We start from the raw sequence: 16,436 nt of genomic DNA, 5'->3' as shown, positions 1-16,436 counted from the left end.
GAAGTGCTCGTCAGGGACGCCCTTCTTTTTTCCATTACCGGTCGAGGACGCCCATATGTTAGGCACGCCCCAGTCCCACCTTTGCTATGGTTCCGATATGCCCCCTTGAACTTTGGACATCCCCGTGATGGAAAGCAGTTGAGGACGCCCAAAATCGGCTTTCGATTATGCCGATTTGGGTGACCCTGGGAGAAGGACGCCCATCTCCCGATTTGTGTCGAAAGATGGGCGCCCTTCTCTTTTGAAAATAAGCCTGAATGTATAAAGATTATATTAAAATTAGGTGTGATAAATAAATGGACTAAAAATATCATCCAAATTATATGTCAATACATGGAAAGGTGAAGAACTGGATATCAAATAAATATAGTACATATATGGGTAGGCAATGGGCATGTTGCCAAGCGATGCACACAGCTTACAGAACACTATCAGTTGCATGCACTGCATAGCACACTTAAGCATGCAAGCTTATGCCAGCCATTGATCTACCGTAAGTGGGCATGCTTATATTTCAGTGCACCAATGTGGCTATGTGTTAGTATTTCTGTAATGGCTTAGGTAGGCCCTGATGCCATTATAGAATTGGCACTAAGTATGCAGCATTCTAATGTCTACATCATGGCTCTAAGTTATAGAATTGTCCCCTTAGATTGTAAGCATCCAAAGACAGGGAAATATGTAGTGTACCTGAATGTAATTCACACTGAGCTATACTTGAAAAGGTGTGACCTAAATCCAGATTAATACCTTTTGTTAGGTTTTAGGCTGAAACTTTGACTTGGCCAATTCAAAACATAAAGGAGCTCTTTTACGAAAGTTACTACATTACATTACATTATAAAAATTCCGCAAACACCCATTAGAACTCTATGCAGATCACAATATCAAAGATAGCCAGGCAAAACCTTAGAACTGACAATAAAGTTATGTGACATAAGATCAACATCTATTCAAACATTCAGATCAAATAGTCCTTGGTTGCAGATGGATCTGGCATTTCTATGACACTTTCATGGTCAGTAGCGAAAATTAGATATAGACTGTACTGTTAGTGGTAATTTGGTTTGACTGTTTTGCTCTGACCTGTAAATTATGGCGTTCTTTTCTATTGATTATGATTTTAGTTTGTAAACCGCTGAGACCTGTAATAGAATTCGTGGGGTATCAGGTACTAAATAAACATAAACATAGTATAAATAGGAAAAGAATTCCAAATTGTCGAAGCCTAATATGCAAAGCTTGCAGAAATGGTAGTTTTTATTCTTCGGCTTGCTAGGGTTTGGAAAATGTAGCCGCATGCAATCTTGAAAACTTCTTTTTTTTTTTTTTTGTTTGGAACATTAATCCACTCAGCTAAATAAAAAGGAGCCAAGCCATAAAGGATTTTAAAACCTAGATAACACCTGAATTAGCACAAACTGTTAGCACATGACAGCAGTAACTGTTACCATGCTGACATGAAAGCGTGCGCTATTTTACATGTTAACTGCCTGCTGCATTAGAGGGCGAGAACTAGGTGAGTTATAGGCAGAGAATGGACGTGGGCTACACTTTGCAGTTAGCACACGATATGTACTGTGCACTATCGCTTGTGCAGTTGCATGTACTGCCTCATCAAGGTGCACTTAGGAGGCAATTTTAAAATCGGGCACCACCATGTAGGCTCCATAATAATGTATGGAGTGAGTCTATTCTGTAAGGACAGTTACACAGATAAGTGTCCTTATAGAATACTAGTGTAACACAGCATCATCACATCTAAATGGAGGTGCTATCATTTATGACAGGTCTGCACTGAAATGTGCCATTTAGGCATGCAACTTAGAATATTCTGTAAGTTGCCTCCCTAAATGTTGACTCCCACATGGAGGAGTAGGCCTAGTGGTTAGCGCAGCAGCCTGAGACCAGGAGAACCAAGTTTCATTCCCACTACAACTGCTTCTGACTCTGGGCAAGTCTCTTAACCCTCCATTGCCCCAGGTACAAAATAAGTAACCGTATGTAATATGTAAAGCGCTTTGATCTTAACCACAGAAAGACGGTATATCAAATCCCTTTCCCTTTCTCTTACCTATGACCCACCTAGACCGCTCCCTTGTGAACACTCCCTTTAGCACATAATGAAGAATTGTGGGTAGGTGTGGGGCTGCCATTTACACATGTAAGTGTGCCCTTATGTGAGTGGACAGCAATATTCTGTAAATTTAAGCGGCCTGTTTTAGAATGAGTGGCTTGACATCTTTAAAGTGTCAAAAGGCAGCAGTAAAATCATGGAGAATTAAAAGAAAACCATGCTGTCATCCAGTTTACACAACAGGTCATCAGACAGTTAATAAGGCTCTGTACTGTAATAGCACCTGAATCCAGACTGGGATGAAACGTTCCTTTTAGTGTCCTGATCACAAAGTAAGAACCAGCTTCTCTATCTCTTTCTAGTTCTTCAATGATACCAAAGAATCGATGGATTATTTAAAGAATTTGAAGGATACCATACAGAGGAAGTATAGTTGTGGCAAGACCAGCAGTCTGCATAAGCTGGAGGACTTGGTGCAGGAATCGATGGTAAGAATTTGCCATTCACATTCCAATCAAGCGCTTTATCATGAAGATCCAGTTTTAATAATATAGAATCAGTGTTGTTTGTCACAGCTTCTACCTAAAGACAGGGAAGAATGATCAATAGATTAGTTCTCTGTTACCTTCCTGAATAATTATTAAAAAAAGGAAGGGGGGGGGGGGGTTCACATCTTCCACAGAAACACAAGCAGAGCAAACCAAGGGTGGAAGAAAACCAAATCCAAATGACCAGTCCAAACCAGGGAGTAAGAACTTCAGAACAAGTTTATTGGGACCTGACATGGTCCGTGTTTCGGCAAGAAGCCTTCCTTAGGGGTCAGGTAACATCAGCCTTCAGCACAATGCCAAAAACATGGAGGTGCAAACAAAGCACGGGTGGGAGAATGCTGAATGCACAAAGTGCACAGTCTCGGGGAAACACAGACCGTGTTGGGTCCCAATAAACTTGTTCTGAAGCTCTTACTCCCTGTCTTGGACTGGTCATTTGGATTTGGTTTTCTTCCACCCTTGGTTTGCTTTAATTATTAAAAAATACATTGGTGTTCTATTATTGATGTGACTGCAGAGTTTTTCACAACTGGTTGTTATGACAGCGACACTGTTTTTAATGCTTTTACTGATGATACTTCACTACATAAATATGTTCTTAGTGAAGGATTAAAAGATGGAGAATTAGATGTGACAACAAAAATTAGTTTATTTATGTATTGGGATTTATTAACTACATTTATGAAAAGATTCGCCCAAGGTGGTGTACAGCAGGTACAGATTTATATTAAACTTCCAATTTTGTTAACAGCATAACAATGGTAAAATGACCAAATATAAGCATAATTACAATCAATGAGGTAAACTTGGAAATGACAGTTTGAAACCGAGTAATAGGACTAACATGATCCAAACATTATCAATTTACTACTACTATATCGTCCATCAGGAAACTGGAATAAAGTGGAAGAGGATATCACTGAATTCATTGCCAATACATGTGTCAATTCAGACAACATCATACTAGTGGGAGATATTACTCTTTTCTCCACTGGAGGTAGCTACTGCCTCACTGTACTATGTAAGCCACATTCAGCCTGCAAATAGGTGGGAAAATGTGGGTTACAAATGTAACAAATAAATAAATAAATAAATATTAGCTTAGATCTGGACAAACACAATGATCCCAATACCAAAAGCGTCTTAAATTTTCTTAATACCTGGAATTTTTACATTCCTCACTTACCAACTCCCAATCACATAACAAAGATCACCAACTTGACATTCTAGCTCATAGATTCACAGACTCCACCAACTTTCAAATATCTGAAGTCTCATGTTCAGACCATTTTAAATTAAATTTCACACTTAATTGGAAAGAAAATAACCCAAATACATTTATAAAATACAAAAAGTCTACTTTCAAAACAAGAGGCAAAATTATCTTTGAAGAATTTTGGTCCAATATCCAGATAGATACACTCCTCACATCTTCACTCAGTAATGCTTTAACCACACCTGGGCAACTTATGTACAACTGTGCTTAATGATATAGCACCAATGAAAACAAAATTCAGACCCACCAAGAAACTCTCACCCTGGTTCTCAGAAGACATCCTTAAAACAAAAAGAAACTGCAGACACCTAGAAAGATTATGGTCAAGATCAAAAACCAAAATGAATTTGGAAAATCGGAGAGAATCATTAAGCGAGTACAAAAATAAAATCAAAGAAGCCAAAACATCTTATTATGCCAAATATATTGGCCAATTCTCTCTAAATACTAGGAAACTCTGGGTTTTTTTACTAAAGCTTAGCTCGAGTTATCTGCAGCAGGGCCTATAGGAATAAAATGGGCCCTGCTGCAGATAACTCAAACTAAGCTTTAGTAAAAGACCCCCTCTATTCCCTAGTTAACAATCTACTAAATACACAACCCCTAACTATCTACTAAATACACAACCCCTAACTATTGGCAATGAATCAGCTCCTTCTGCTGACCAAGTAGCAAATTATTTTGAACAGAAAATTGTCGCTCTGGAATGACCTGAAAGGTTCTACAAGTCCAGTCACAAATCTTTTCAATATACCTGCCACATCTCCCAATTGCCTTCCTGCAGACAGAATATGGATTTCCTTCTCCAAACCAACATTAGACTCAGTCAAGCTCTGCTTACTAAAATATGCATCCTCTCAATGTATACTTAACCCATGTCCCAGCTACCTCTTAAAATCAGCTCCTGAACAGTTCCTACAATGCTTGCAATCAAATATAACATTTATGCTTTCTCATGGAATTTTTCCTTCAAAAAATGGAAAAATAATCCTAACCCCCATTCCCCAAAACCCACAATCCAGCTTGAATGAAGTTTCAAACTATAGACCTGTAGCCTCTATTCCACTGTTAGTTAAAATAATGGAAGGCCTGGTTACCCAAGAATTCATGTACTATCTTAACTCATTCTTGATATTACATGCCTGCCAATCAGGTTTCAGGTCCTCTTACAGCACTGAAACAGTCCTAACAATGCTTATTGCAAACTTCAGAAAAGAGCTAAGAAATGGCAAATCTTACAATTTGATATGTCCAGCGTTTTTGATACAATGGACCATGACATTCTACTTGATCTGATAGATTATATTGGTATATCCGGCAAGTAAAACAATCAGACCTCTTCTCAGTTTCCTGGTCCCCTAATTGCGGAGTGCCACAAGGCTCTCCTCTCTCCCCCATCCTGTTTAATATAATGATGGCACCTCTAGGTTATTTACTTGAATCAAATGGTTTCAACTGTTTCATGTGTGCCAATGATGTTACAATCTATGTCACATTTGACAAAGATATCGAAAGAAATCTTAACCAATATAAAGTCGAGCCTAGACCTAATGGAATCATGGGCAAACAATTTCAAACTGAAACTTAACAGAGAGAAAACCAAATTCTTAATACTAACAAACCCTCATCAACCAACTTCTTCTACTTTTACTATTGGTAACAAAATTTATCCACTGGAGCATAATTTGAAAATCGTGGGAATAATAATTAATCAACATCTCTTATTTGAACCACAAGTATCCAGATTAGTGTCTAATGTATTCAAATCATTATGGAAACTAAAAAGATTAAAACCTTATTTTCAGAACACAATTTTCAGATCATTAACTCAATCCTTGCAGTCTATGCAGGACTTAAGACCTCACTAATCAGAAAATTACAAACTGCTCAAAACATCAGCTCATCATGTACTTAAAGCTGCCTGTTACGCCAAAGCGACCCTGCTTCTACTCAAACTACCCTGGCTACCTATAAGTTCATGCATTACTTTCAAATTGTGTGCATTCACACACCAAACAATTTATGGGTTCATTCACATCTAATATGCAAAATCTTATAGAGCTAACAACACGCAATGCTAAAAAATCATCCAGAGACTTTCTTGTATTATACTTCCCTCAATGTAATAAAATCAAATATAAAACTATACACAATGCTGGGTTTTCATACCAAAGTACAACTACATGGAACTCTTTGCCCAAACAAACTGTTAAACTGTAAAACTATTGAAAACTTGCTTGATAAGATCGACCTCTAACAATAGAAATAGGTCTGGAGGAGATTTCAGATCACGCGCCAGTTTGGGTAGATATTGATAAGGAGTCTTACTTCAGAGCGGCATCGGGTTGGCGGTTCCCGTCCTACCTTTTCCATATGGAGGACTTCAAGTCTTATCTAATTGATAAATGGGAGGCTTACGCCTCGCACAATAAACAACATATCAATGATCCCATGCTCTTTTGGCCAGCTGCCAATGCAGACCTGTGAGGGGATGTAATAGCATATGTAAGTGCTCTTAATAAACACCTCATACAAGGTATTGTTGATCTGGAAAACAAACCTCGTGCGCTTAGGTGTCAATATGCTAGATCTCATTCCCCAACTTTATTTGAGACCATGAAAATGATGTGGGCAGCCCTGAATGGAATGATACATGAGTGCACTACCAAAATGCTTTTATATAAGAAACATGCCTATTTTTTAAAAGGCACTAGATCCAGCAGACTTCTAGCTAAATTGACAAAGACCTGGATCAAATCTTGCTATATCCCTAGTATAAAGAAAGTGGACGAGAGCACCGCCACTAATTTGCAAGAAGTTGCACAAATGTTTTTTAACCACTTTAAATCCGTATATGCAGCTAGGCCGCCATCTCCTGTGGGAACTCCTAGCACACTGGATTTACTTGAGGCTTTGGGCATGCCCACTTTGACCCCTGAGCTTGTAGCACAGATGATTGGCTTTAGCAGCAAAGGAAATAAAAGGGGCAATTTGAGCATTAAAATTATGTTCGGCTCCAGGCCCAGATGGGTTCACAGGGGAATTTTATAAATTACTGCAAGCACAACTTGTTGGGCCATTGTTAGGCTATTTGGATACGGTGGTGACATCTAAACGTCCCCCCCCCCTCAAATGAATGCTGCGCTCATTAGCTTGATTCCAAAACCAGGGGGTCAGCTCCCAGGATCTTCACAAAATGTCTAGCAGTAGTTGCAGCACAGCTACACAGACTGGGAGTTCATGTGTTCCTGTATCTCAACAATTGGCTGGTGAAGAGCATCTCGGAGGAGGGTGCTCAGGAGCCAATATGGATGACTATTTGGGTGCTTGAGCTACTAGGGTTCATTTTAAACCACCCCAAGTCCCATCTCCGCCCTGTCCAGTGATTGGAGTTCATAGGAGCCCTGCATGATACTCAGATGGTACTAGCCTACCTCCTGAACTCAAGAGCGGACAATCTTCTCGCACTAGCGTCCAAGGTTCGTGCTTCTAAGCAGGTCACAGCTTGGCAGTTGTTGAGATTGTTGGGCCACATGGCCTTCACAGTATATGTTGCGCCCATGACATGCCTTTACATGAGATCTGCTAAATGGACCCTGGCGTCTCAGTGATATGCCACAGGGAGTCTGGAAGATGTCATCCAGGTGTCCCCAGAGCTTGTACGCTCCAGTCAGTGGTGGACCATTCGATCCAATTTGACACTGTGACTTCCATTCCAAATTCCTCAGCCACAAAAAGTGCTGACGACAGATGCATCTCTCCTAGGACGGGGAGCTCATGTAGATGGGCTTCACACTCAAGGAGTTTGGTCCTCCCAGGAAACAAATCTTCAGTTCAATCTCCTGGAGCTCCGTACGATCTGGAACGCTTTAAAGATTTTCAGAGATCGGCTGTCTCAACAAATTGTTCTCATCCAAACAGACAATCAGGTTGCAGTGTATTACACCAACAAGCAGTGGGACACCGGATCACGCCCTCTGTGTCAGGAGGCCGTCCGGATGTGGAATTGGGCTCATCAACATGGCATGTTCCTTCGAACCACTTATCTGGTGGGCAAAAAACAATACCCTGGCTGACAGACTGAGCAGGATAATGCAATCACATGAGTGGTCTCTCAATATGGGCATTGCCTGCAAGGTCTTCCAAGCATGGGACACCCCTTCGGTGGAATGTTTTGCCACTCAGCTCAACCACAAAGACCCTCAGTTCTGTTCCAGGCTTCAGGCCCATGGTAGCCTAGCGTCAGATGCCTTCCTCCTCGATTAGGGGACAGGTCTTCTGTATGCGTATCCCCCCCATGCCTCTAGAGGGGAAGATTTTGTTGAAACTCTACTTCTGGAGTTGTCCGCCAAAGAACTGTGGAGAATGGAGTGTTTTTCAGTCCTCATCATGCAGAGCAAGGGGTCTCTTCTACATCCCAACCTCCAGTCTCTGGCTCTCACAGCTTGGATGTTGAGAGCCTAAAATTTGCTTTCTTGGGTCTTTCAGAGGGTGTCTCCCCTGGTCTTGCTGGCTTCCAGGAAAGATTCCACTAAGAAGTGTTACTCTTTTAAATGAAGGAGGTTTGCCATCTGGTGTGAGAGCAAGGCCCTACATCTCCTTATTTGTCTTGCTCAGACCCTGCTTGAATACATTCTGCACTTATCAGTTTGTTCTCAAGACCAACTCCGTGAGGTTTCACCTTAGTGCAATTAGTGCTTATCACCAACATGTAGAAGGTAAGCCCATCTCTGGACAGCCTCTAGTTGTTCGCTTCATGAGAGGTTTGCTTTTGTCAAAGCCCTCTGTCAAACCTCCACCAGTGTCATGGGATCTCAACGTCATTCTCACCTAGCTGATGAAAGCTCCTTTTGAGCCACTGAATTCCTGCCATCTGAAGTACTTGACCTGGAAGGTCATTTTCTTGGTGACTGTTACTTCAGCTCGTAGTGTCAGTGAACTTCAGGCCCTAGTGTTGGATGCATGTTATACTAAGTTTCATCACAACAGAGTAGTCCTCCACACTCACCCTAGGTTCCTGTTGAAAGTGGTGTTGGAGTTCCATCTGAACCAGTCAATTGTCTTGCCAAAATTCTTTCCCTGACCTCATGCCCATCCTGGCAAAAGCAGCTTGTTTGTACACCTTGGATTTCAAGAGAGCATTGGCCTACTACATGGAGTGGACAAGGCCCCACAGACAGTCCACCCAGCTTTTTGTTTCTTTTGATGCCAACAGGATGGGGGCCGCCATCGGGAAATGCAACATTTCTAATTGGCTGACAGGGTCATGTCATGGCTCATAATGTCAGAGCCATGGTCGTGTCAGTAGCCCACTTGAGGTCAGCCTCCGTTGAAGAAATTTGCATGGCTTCAATATGGTGTTCGGTCCACACATTCACATCACACTACTGCCTTGAGCAGGATACCCGATGCAACAGTCGGTTTGGGCAGTCAGTGTTGCAGAATCTGTTTGGGGTCTAGAATCCAACTCCACCCTCCTAGGTTCGTTTTATTCTGTTCCGTGCCTCACACTCATTCAGATTGTATATAGTTTCAGGTTAATCTTTGTTTTATTCTCACTGTTGCGAGGCCCAGTTGACCAATGTTTGTTGTTTTTGGTGAGCCTGGATGCTAGGGATTCCCCACTTGTGAGAATTATAAGCCTGCTTGTTCTCGGAGAAAGCGAAGATACTTACCTGTAGCAGGTATTGTCTGAGGACAGCAGGCTTTATATTCTCACAATCCCTTCCACCTCCCCTTGGAGTTGTATCCTTTGTTATTTTTGCTATAGTATTAAACTGAGGGGACCGTGTTCTCGCGGTGGGCGGGAAGGCACTTGCATATGCGTGGTGGAATACGTCTAGCACTTCAGAAGGCTCTCATTTAGCTTTGCTAAATTCTGGACCGGGTGACGCGGATCAGCGTCACCCACTTGTGAGAATATAAAGCCTGCTGTCCTCGTATAATACCTGCTACAGGTAAGCATCTTCGCTATTTTAGTGAATTCGGTTAGAGCAGTCACCTTTTTCCCAGAGATGGTCACAAATGGTTAAATTGTGCTGAGTGTGTCAGTTAAATTGTGCTGCGTGTGTCAGGAGGGAATATTCAGTGGCTCTTAACTGGGCAGCACTGCTGAATATACCTTCTGTCCACCATGGCACAAACCCAAAACGAAAAATTTCTGACTGCCCATCCCTGACTTCTTGGTACTAGTACTGACCCAGATATTCAGTTCTGGTGCTTGGATATGGCTCAGCCCTGAATATCTGGATCGAAATTAGCCGGTGGCTTTTTGCATTTATATAAATGTTGACCACTGCTGGCCCAGTATTGACCTGAAAGCATTTAAATACATTTAATATTTAGCATTTAAATATATTTGAATAGATATGGCACTAAGGAGCAAATATTTTGGCCAATATTCAAAGGCACTTATCTGGTTAGCACATGTTAAAACTTTTTCATCTCTTATATTAAAATTTATATTCTCCTAATTACATTGTTCAAAGCAGATCATATAAGTACATAGGACTGGTTTCTATATATCACGCCTACAAAATCAGCGCCAAAATGAAATTATCCTAAGAGTATTCTCTAAAGTACTCCTAAATTTAGGCATACTTTATAGAATAAGCCTAAATTTTCACAAGGTTTATGCTGGTACATGCGACTGTTATAGAATACTCCTAGCTGTGCGCGTAAATTCTAATTTATGCCAATTAGTGTCAATAATTGCTTGTTAAGAGGCAGTTATTGGTGCTGATTGGTTTGTTAACTAATTAAGTTGCGCATGCAAATCCAGACTATGACTGAATTTGCATAAGCAAATTAAGTTGCACTATATAGAATATCGGGAATAATGTTTTATAAAACAATGCAGTAAAACAAATTCAACCAATTCATTTAAAAACACTTCTATTTAAGCTATATCTGTGCTGTGAACAGCCAGGCCTAGAGCTTTTTTCCAGAAGCTTCACTGATCTTTTTGTAAATGATCTATAGGAAGTACACTCCATAATTGTGGACCTACTATCAATCGTGCTCTTCACAAGTAGTAGATTTCCGAGCCAGCTGTAGTGAGGGAATCTCTAATAAGCCCTTATCCTGTAATTGTAATGTTCTAGAAGGATTCTGTGTCTCTGGTATAATAGCCAATGGTAGCGGCATTAGCAGGCTTAGTTGTTTGAATAGCAACAATACTTGCTTTAAAACAATAAAACCATACTCAACTGACCAGCTCTTCTTAAAATCATTGTCTCTGTCTAGGAAGAAAAGGAACAGCTCTTGCAGTACAAGAGCACAGTAGCAGGTCTGGTGGGTCGAGCTAAGGCAATAATTCAGCTGAAGCCAAGGAATCCTGACAGTCCACTGAAAGCTTCCATCCCAATCAAAGCCATCTGTGACTACAAACAAATTGAGGTAAAATTGTTTTGTTTCTTGAAAAACTAGGGCAAGCATTAGAAAACTGCAAAGATTGACCTGTTTCCAAGGTAAATTAACAGTAGTTTTCTAATGACATCTGTGTAAACAGTGGAGTTGTTAGAGGCAGGTGGCACCTTACTGACTAACCAGTTCACTGAGGAATGAGCATCTGACAAAGGAGACTCTGGTCCTTGAAAGCTCCTGCCGCAGGAAATGGGTTAATCTCTAATGTGTCACCTGCCTCTGTCAATTTTGTCACACCAGACTAGCATGGCTACTTAATGGAGCTGTTAGTATTAATTTGTACAAATTGATAATTACTCTTCAGCTTGATACGTCAACTGCTCCTTACTGACATATTAAAATGAGTAATTAAGTATCAAAATGATTGATTCTGTGCCTTCTGCAGTTTAACATCTGGTTCACTAAAGAACACAAACCTGTACAGCCATTTATATGGACAGGTTTGCTCACTAAATTTTGCTCCACTGGAATGCCGATTTTTTTCTGCATGGCTACCTTCGATAGGTGTTGACACTGTTGCAGAAGCAAGGAGGATAGACTCGCCTCGTTTTCCACAGTAGGAAGTCATGCTGCTAGATGGCAGAAGACTAACCCATGCAGTGGTGAGATAGAACTGGGCAAGACTGGCACAGGTAAGAGGTCCAGAAGGAGGAGTATGGCAGTGATGCGGGAGCGGCTGATCCACTGGGCAGAAGACACCTTGAATATACCTGGAGAAGGCTTTAGCTACCTCTACACACAGCCCCAAGAACAACAAATACCAGAAATTCCAATCCAAAATTCCTTTGGTCTGGTGTCACAGTTAAGCTTCATATGTAAGAGAATGAGAAGACACAAAAAGGAACTAAATATAGTCCAGAGCTTCAGAATCTGCGGTTCAGAACACTGAATAGACTCACCTATCCAGAACAAACTGGAGTAAATGAACAGTCTGTGACTTACTGGCTGAAGACCAGGTCCAGCTCTTTGCAAAGTATCATCTGACCCAAAGGCTTACCTCTGGATACTCAGATGTTTTCTTCATCCATATAAATGGAGATAGTCTACACCAATCTGTAGACTTCTTGTTTTTGCTTTTTAAATTTGAGATGGCTCCATAGTAGGCTTCTTGCCACGTGTATCCTTGGATGCTTTAACCTTGTCCATCTTTCTGTGGTTCTTGAGCCAGTGGGTCACATAGCACTGGACTAAATCTCTGCAAGCGTTACTCAGTATCCCTGTGTTGGGCATAGTGTACTGGCTTCTTCCAGATCTCTCAGGATAATAAAGAAATACTTCTGAACCCTCTGCTTTATTTAGAAGATGCATAAGCATTATTCCTAGGGTAATGGCAAAGTCTCATTTGCATCTGATCTTCAAATTGCAGCATGCTCATGCTGTTATCATTTCAGATAAGTATAATGTGTATTTTGGGGGTCTTTATATGCTAAACAGCCTTACAGTGCATGTTTCTTCAGTGTCATGAATAACTGAAGATCCGCCTCTTGGTGGAAGACTGCCTAGTTGAGTACCTCAAGAAGACATTCTATGAGACAGTGCTTCATAGCAGCTCTTATCACGGACATCCTTATGGAAGACTGTGACCCTCATTTCTACTTTGGCACTACTGGGTCTCCTTCTATTGGTTTAAAAACATTATAATCCTCAGATGCAAATCCAAGTTCCACGATACCCCCCTGTATTTTCTTTGTAAAAAGAAAATTGGGATGCATAGGGCGTATTATTTATTTATTTGTTACATTTGTACCCCACATTTCCCCACCTATTTGCAGGCTCAATGTGGCTTACATAGTACCGTAAGGCGTTCGCCAAGTCGGTTGATAACAAATACAAGGCTATATTGTGGTCGAATGAGGTAGGTGTGTGTCAGGCACCATGAGGGTTGAAGGGAATGAAGATTGTATATTGTCCAGTACAATCATTGGTTATGCTGTGTTGCTGGGTGTGGGGATTTACAGTGGGTTGGTAGGGTAAGTCTATTTTGAAGAGGTTGGTTTTTAGTGATTTCCTGAAATTTATATGGTTATGGATTGTTTTCACAGCTTTTGGGAGTCCATTCCATAGTTGCGCGCTTATGTAGGATAGACACAACTGGGCGGTAATTGGTGAGATCGTTTGTGCTTTTCTTAGTGTCTTTTCGTATTGGGATGAGTAGGATGTTGCCATATTCCTCGGAGAAGAGACCTTGTTGTAGCATGAAGTTTAGGTGGGATGTGAGGTCTGCTATGAAAGGGGCGGATTTAAGTAGATGGCTGGGAGATATATCCAGTTTGCAGTGGGTGTTGGCAAACCTATGAGTCGCTTGTGTAACTGATTCAGTGGTGAGGAGAGTAAATGTTGAACAGGTGTCATTGCCCCTTGCGTCTTTAGTAAAATCCTGTGTCCTGAGGAGAGAGCTACGTTCTTTGGAAGCTTTAGGCTTGGTAGTACCGGAGATTAAGGAGGCTTGACTTCTTGTCACACGTAAGAGGACCTTCTATGTGGTGGTGCCAGATCTTTTGAATAAGATTCCTGTAGCCTTGCTGGCAGAATGATGCTTACTTTTGTTTTGAATGTCTTCTGAAAGCACATTTGTTTACTGTGGCTTTTCCAGCTGTAAGTTTGGGGATTTGAATGTTGGTAAATGAAACGGTATTTCTTTGGAATGAATGGTCTGAGTTGTGTGGACTTTACTATTTTATTGTAGTTCTTTTTCTTTTTTTATAATAAGTGTATTGTAGACCGCTTTGATATTGAAAATATGTAGAGTGGTATGGTAATTTAATAAATTATAAGCTATATTGAAAAAAAGTACATTTGTTGAATGGGTAATATCTTATGGCTTAAGCATGGTAATTAGAAAAGGCAATTGGATTGAACCATTTGGTCCGCGTTGCATAACACAGTTATATGCCGTATATCCTTTGGAGAAAAAGCGTGACTTTTCACTAAAAAATTATTATATTAACTGTTTCCAGTTCTCTGCCACCTATTGGCCACATGTATTGTTGCAGCCTATTGGAGAGCTATTCACAGAACCTCGGTGCTCTAATTAGGCCAGTTGGGTAGAAGCACAGGGCTGGCGTTTCAGGATTTTATCAAGATTAAAAGGTGATGACTATGGTGACATGCAGTAGAAGAAAAGTTACACATGTGTTTTAATTTCTTTTGAGAAGTTAAGTTTTCCATTAAAGGGCATTTATACCACTGTAAAGCCTGATGGAGTTGGAAGGAAAAAAAAAGGTCTGGGCCAGACCTGTTCTATGAAGAAATCCATTGGAGGATAAGAGTTGGTTCTGCTCATCAGCCCCAGTGAGCAACTTTCAGGAAGTTAAGATTATGGTGGACAGGGCTTGGAAATTAATCCAGTGGTTGGACTTGACGTAACTCGATTAGTAATGTAAATCACTCTGGATCCTTGGAGAAGAGCAGAATAGAAATTCACTGTCTATTCTGCAGACAAGAAGAGGCAACGGTCACTCGTACACTTGCCCCTTGTTGTGGTGTTTGGATTTAATCACGTATAGTGTTGTGTACAGTTCATGATTTGGGTGCATTCTTTATGTGGCTTGTTTACAAATCTGATGAGAGATGGTGAAATATACATCGTAAGTGATTAAGGAGGGTAGTTATTAGCCTATTCCTTTAAGATGGTGCCTAGGAGCATTGGGCCATGTGTTAACAGCCTGATGTTCCCTGATGGCAGACTGATACAGCTCGTGAGGTTGAAATCAAATCAAATAGCAAGTTGCATTATTCATATACTGTGGGAGTTTCTAACCTATGGAACCATGTTACTAAAGGAGAGTCACTCCTGTGTTAAACTAATCTGCAGAGAAATGTGATATTAGCCCTATAAACTGGGTACTGTGACTTCATGTTTTGTAATCCACGTTCATAAATAACATTTGGTATCGTATCCCAACAACATGTTATTGTGTGTATTTTTATTTTATTGCTAATGTAATCACTTTCTTAGATGAGAATATTTTGTAACAGTATTTTCTAAAACTGTAGTTCACCATATTCTTATCTTTTTTGAAATCTAGATAACTATATACAAAGACGATGAATGTATATTAGCAAGCAACTCTCACCGTGCTAAATGGAAGGTCATCAATCCAACTGGGAATGAAGCAATGGTGCCTTCTGTCTGTTTCACAGTTCCTCCACCCAATAAAGAAGCACTGGATGCTGGGAACAGGTACGCCCAGACTCAGAACATTCAACACAAGTATCTGATGCTTTTATTAGTGTTAGTACTATTATTGTGGGAATAATTGGACCCAATATTCAACTGGTGGCATTAAACCCGGAAACTCAGTGCTGGGCCATTTCCACGCACAACGTTCTAGGTGTATTCTGTAACGTTATGCATGTAAATTCTAATGCACGCAGCTGAAAAGGGATCATGGAATGGCCAGGTCCTGGGCGTTTCAAAGAACTGTGTGCACTATTATGGAATACACCCGATCTGTGCCTAAGTTAGGTGCAGGTGTTTAGGCCTGGTTTTAGATGGCCTAAATGGGTGCACCTAAATTTTAGTCACAAGAACAGCACGTGAGCATATTCTGTTATCCATGTACTGATGGCAGTACCCAGTAATTAACTGCATAAAAAGCTGTCCTAACTGTGCCTAGTTAGTTGTTTGGGTACTGGCACTAAATACCAGTAGTAGCCAGTTATCTTCAAGGAACCACTGGATTCCCTAATATTCAATGCCAGCACCCAGATATGGCCCGGTACTGAATATCAGGGTTGAACCGCTGCCTGGCACAGGCTGAACATCGACCGGTATGTATATACATTTTTTTTATTTTTGCATTTTATTTTCAATGTAAACTGCCTTGATGAGTTGGTAACAGTGGTATAAAATGCCAAATGAAATTATGTGTTCTTATATGTTTTGTGGTGGGTCAAGCATTTTAACGCTTTGTGGCTCAGTCAGAGCAGATCTCTAGTCGGACTGGAGTGTAACGTGCCTGAACTTGCAGTTACATGAGATTTTACCCACAGATGCCAGATCCCCCTTGGAGCTCTATATACATAAGATCCAGCTCTGTGGGTGCCAGTGGGTGCTGAGCACCCCCAATATTGATCAAGCTTCTTCATTTTGTCCAGGGAGGAA

The 16,436-nt window shown here is 40.9% G+C and overlaps 1 protein-coding gene across 1 annotated transcript in view; it reads left to right on the top strand.

The window, feature by feature from the left end:
- Positions 1 to 16,436, top strand: part of LOC115464807 (plectin-like) — a 92,107-nt gene that overhangs the window by 26,313 nt on the left and 49,358 nt on the right. Inside the window, 3 exon segments of the mRNA XM_030195167.1 lie at positions 2,440 to 2,565; positions 11,150 to 11,302; positions 15,358 to 15,512. Of these exon segments, the coding sequence (XP_030051027.1) occupies positions 2,440 to 2,565; positions 11,150 to 11,302; positions 15,358 to 15,512 (434 nt within the window).

The sequence above is a fragment of the Microcaecilia unicolor genome, chromosome 3, assembly GCF_901765095.1.
Source record: "Microcaecilia unicolor chromosome 3, aMicUni1.1, whole genome shotgun sequence".
Taxonomy (NCBI): Eukaryota; Metazoa; Chordata; class Amphibia; order Gymnophiona; family Siphonopidae; genus Microcaecilia; species Microcaecilia unicolor.
The sequence above is the reverse complement of the archived record's forward strand: the minus strand, read 5'-3'. Positions and strand labels throughout refer to the sequence as shown.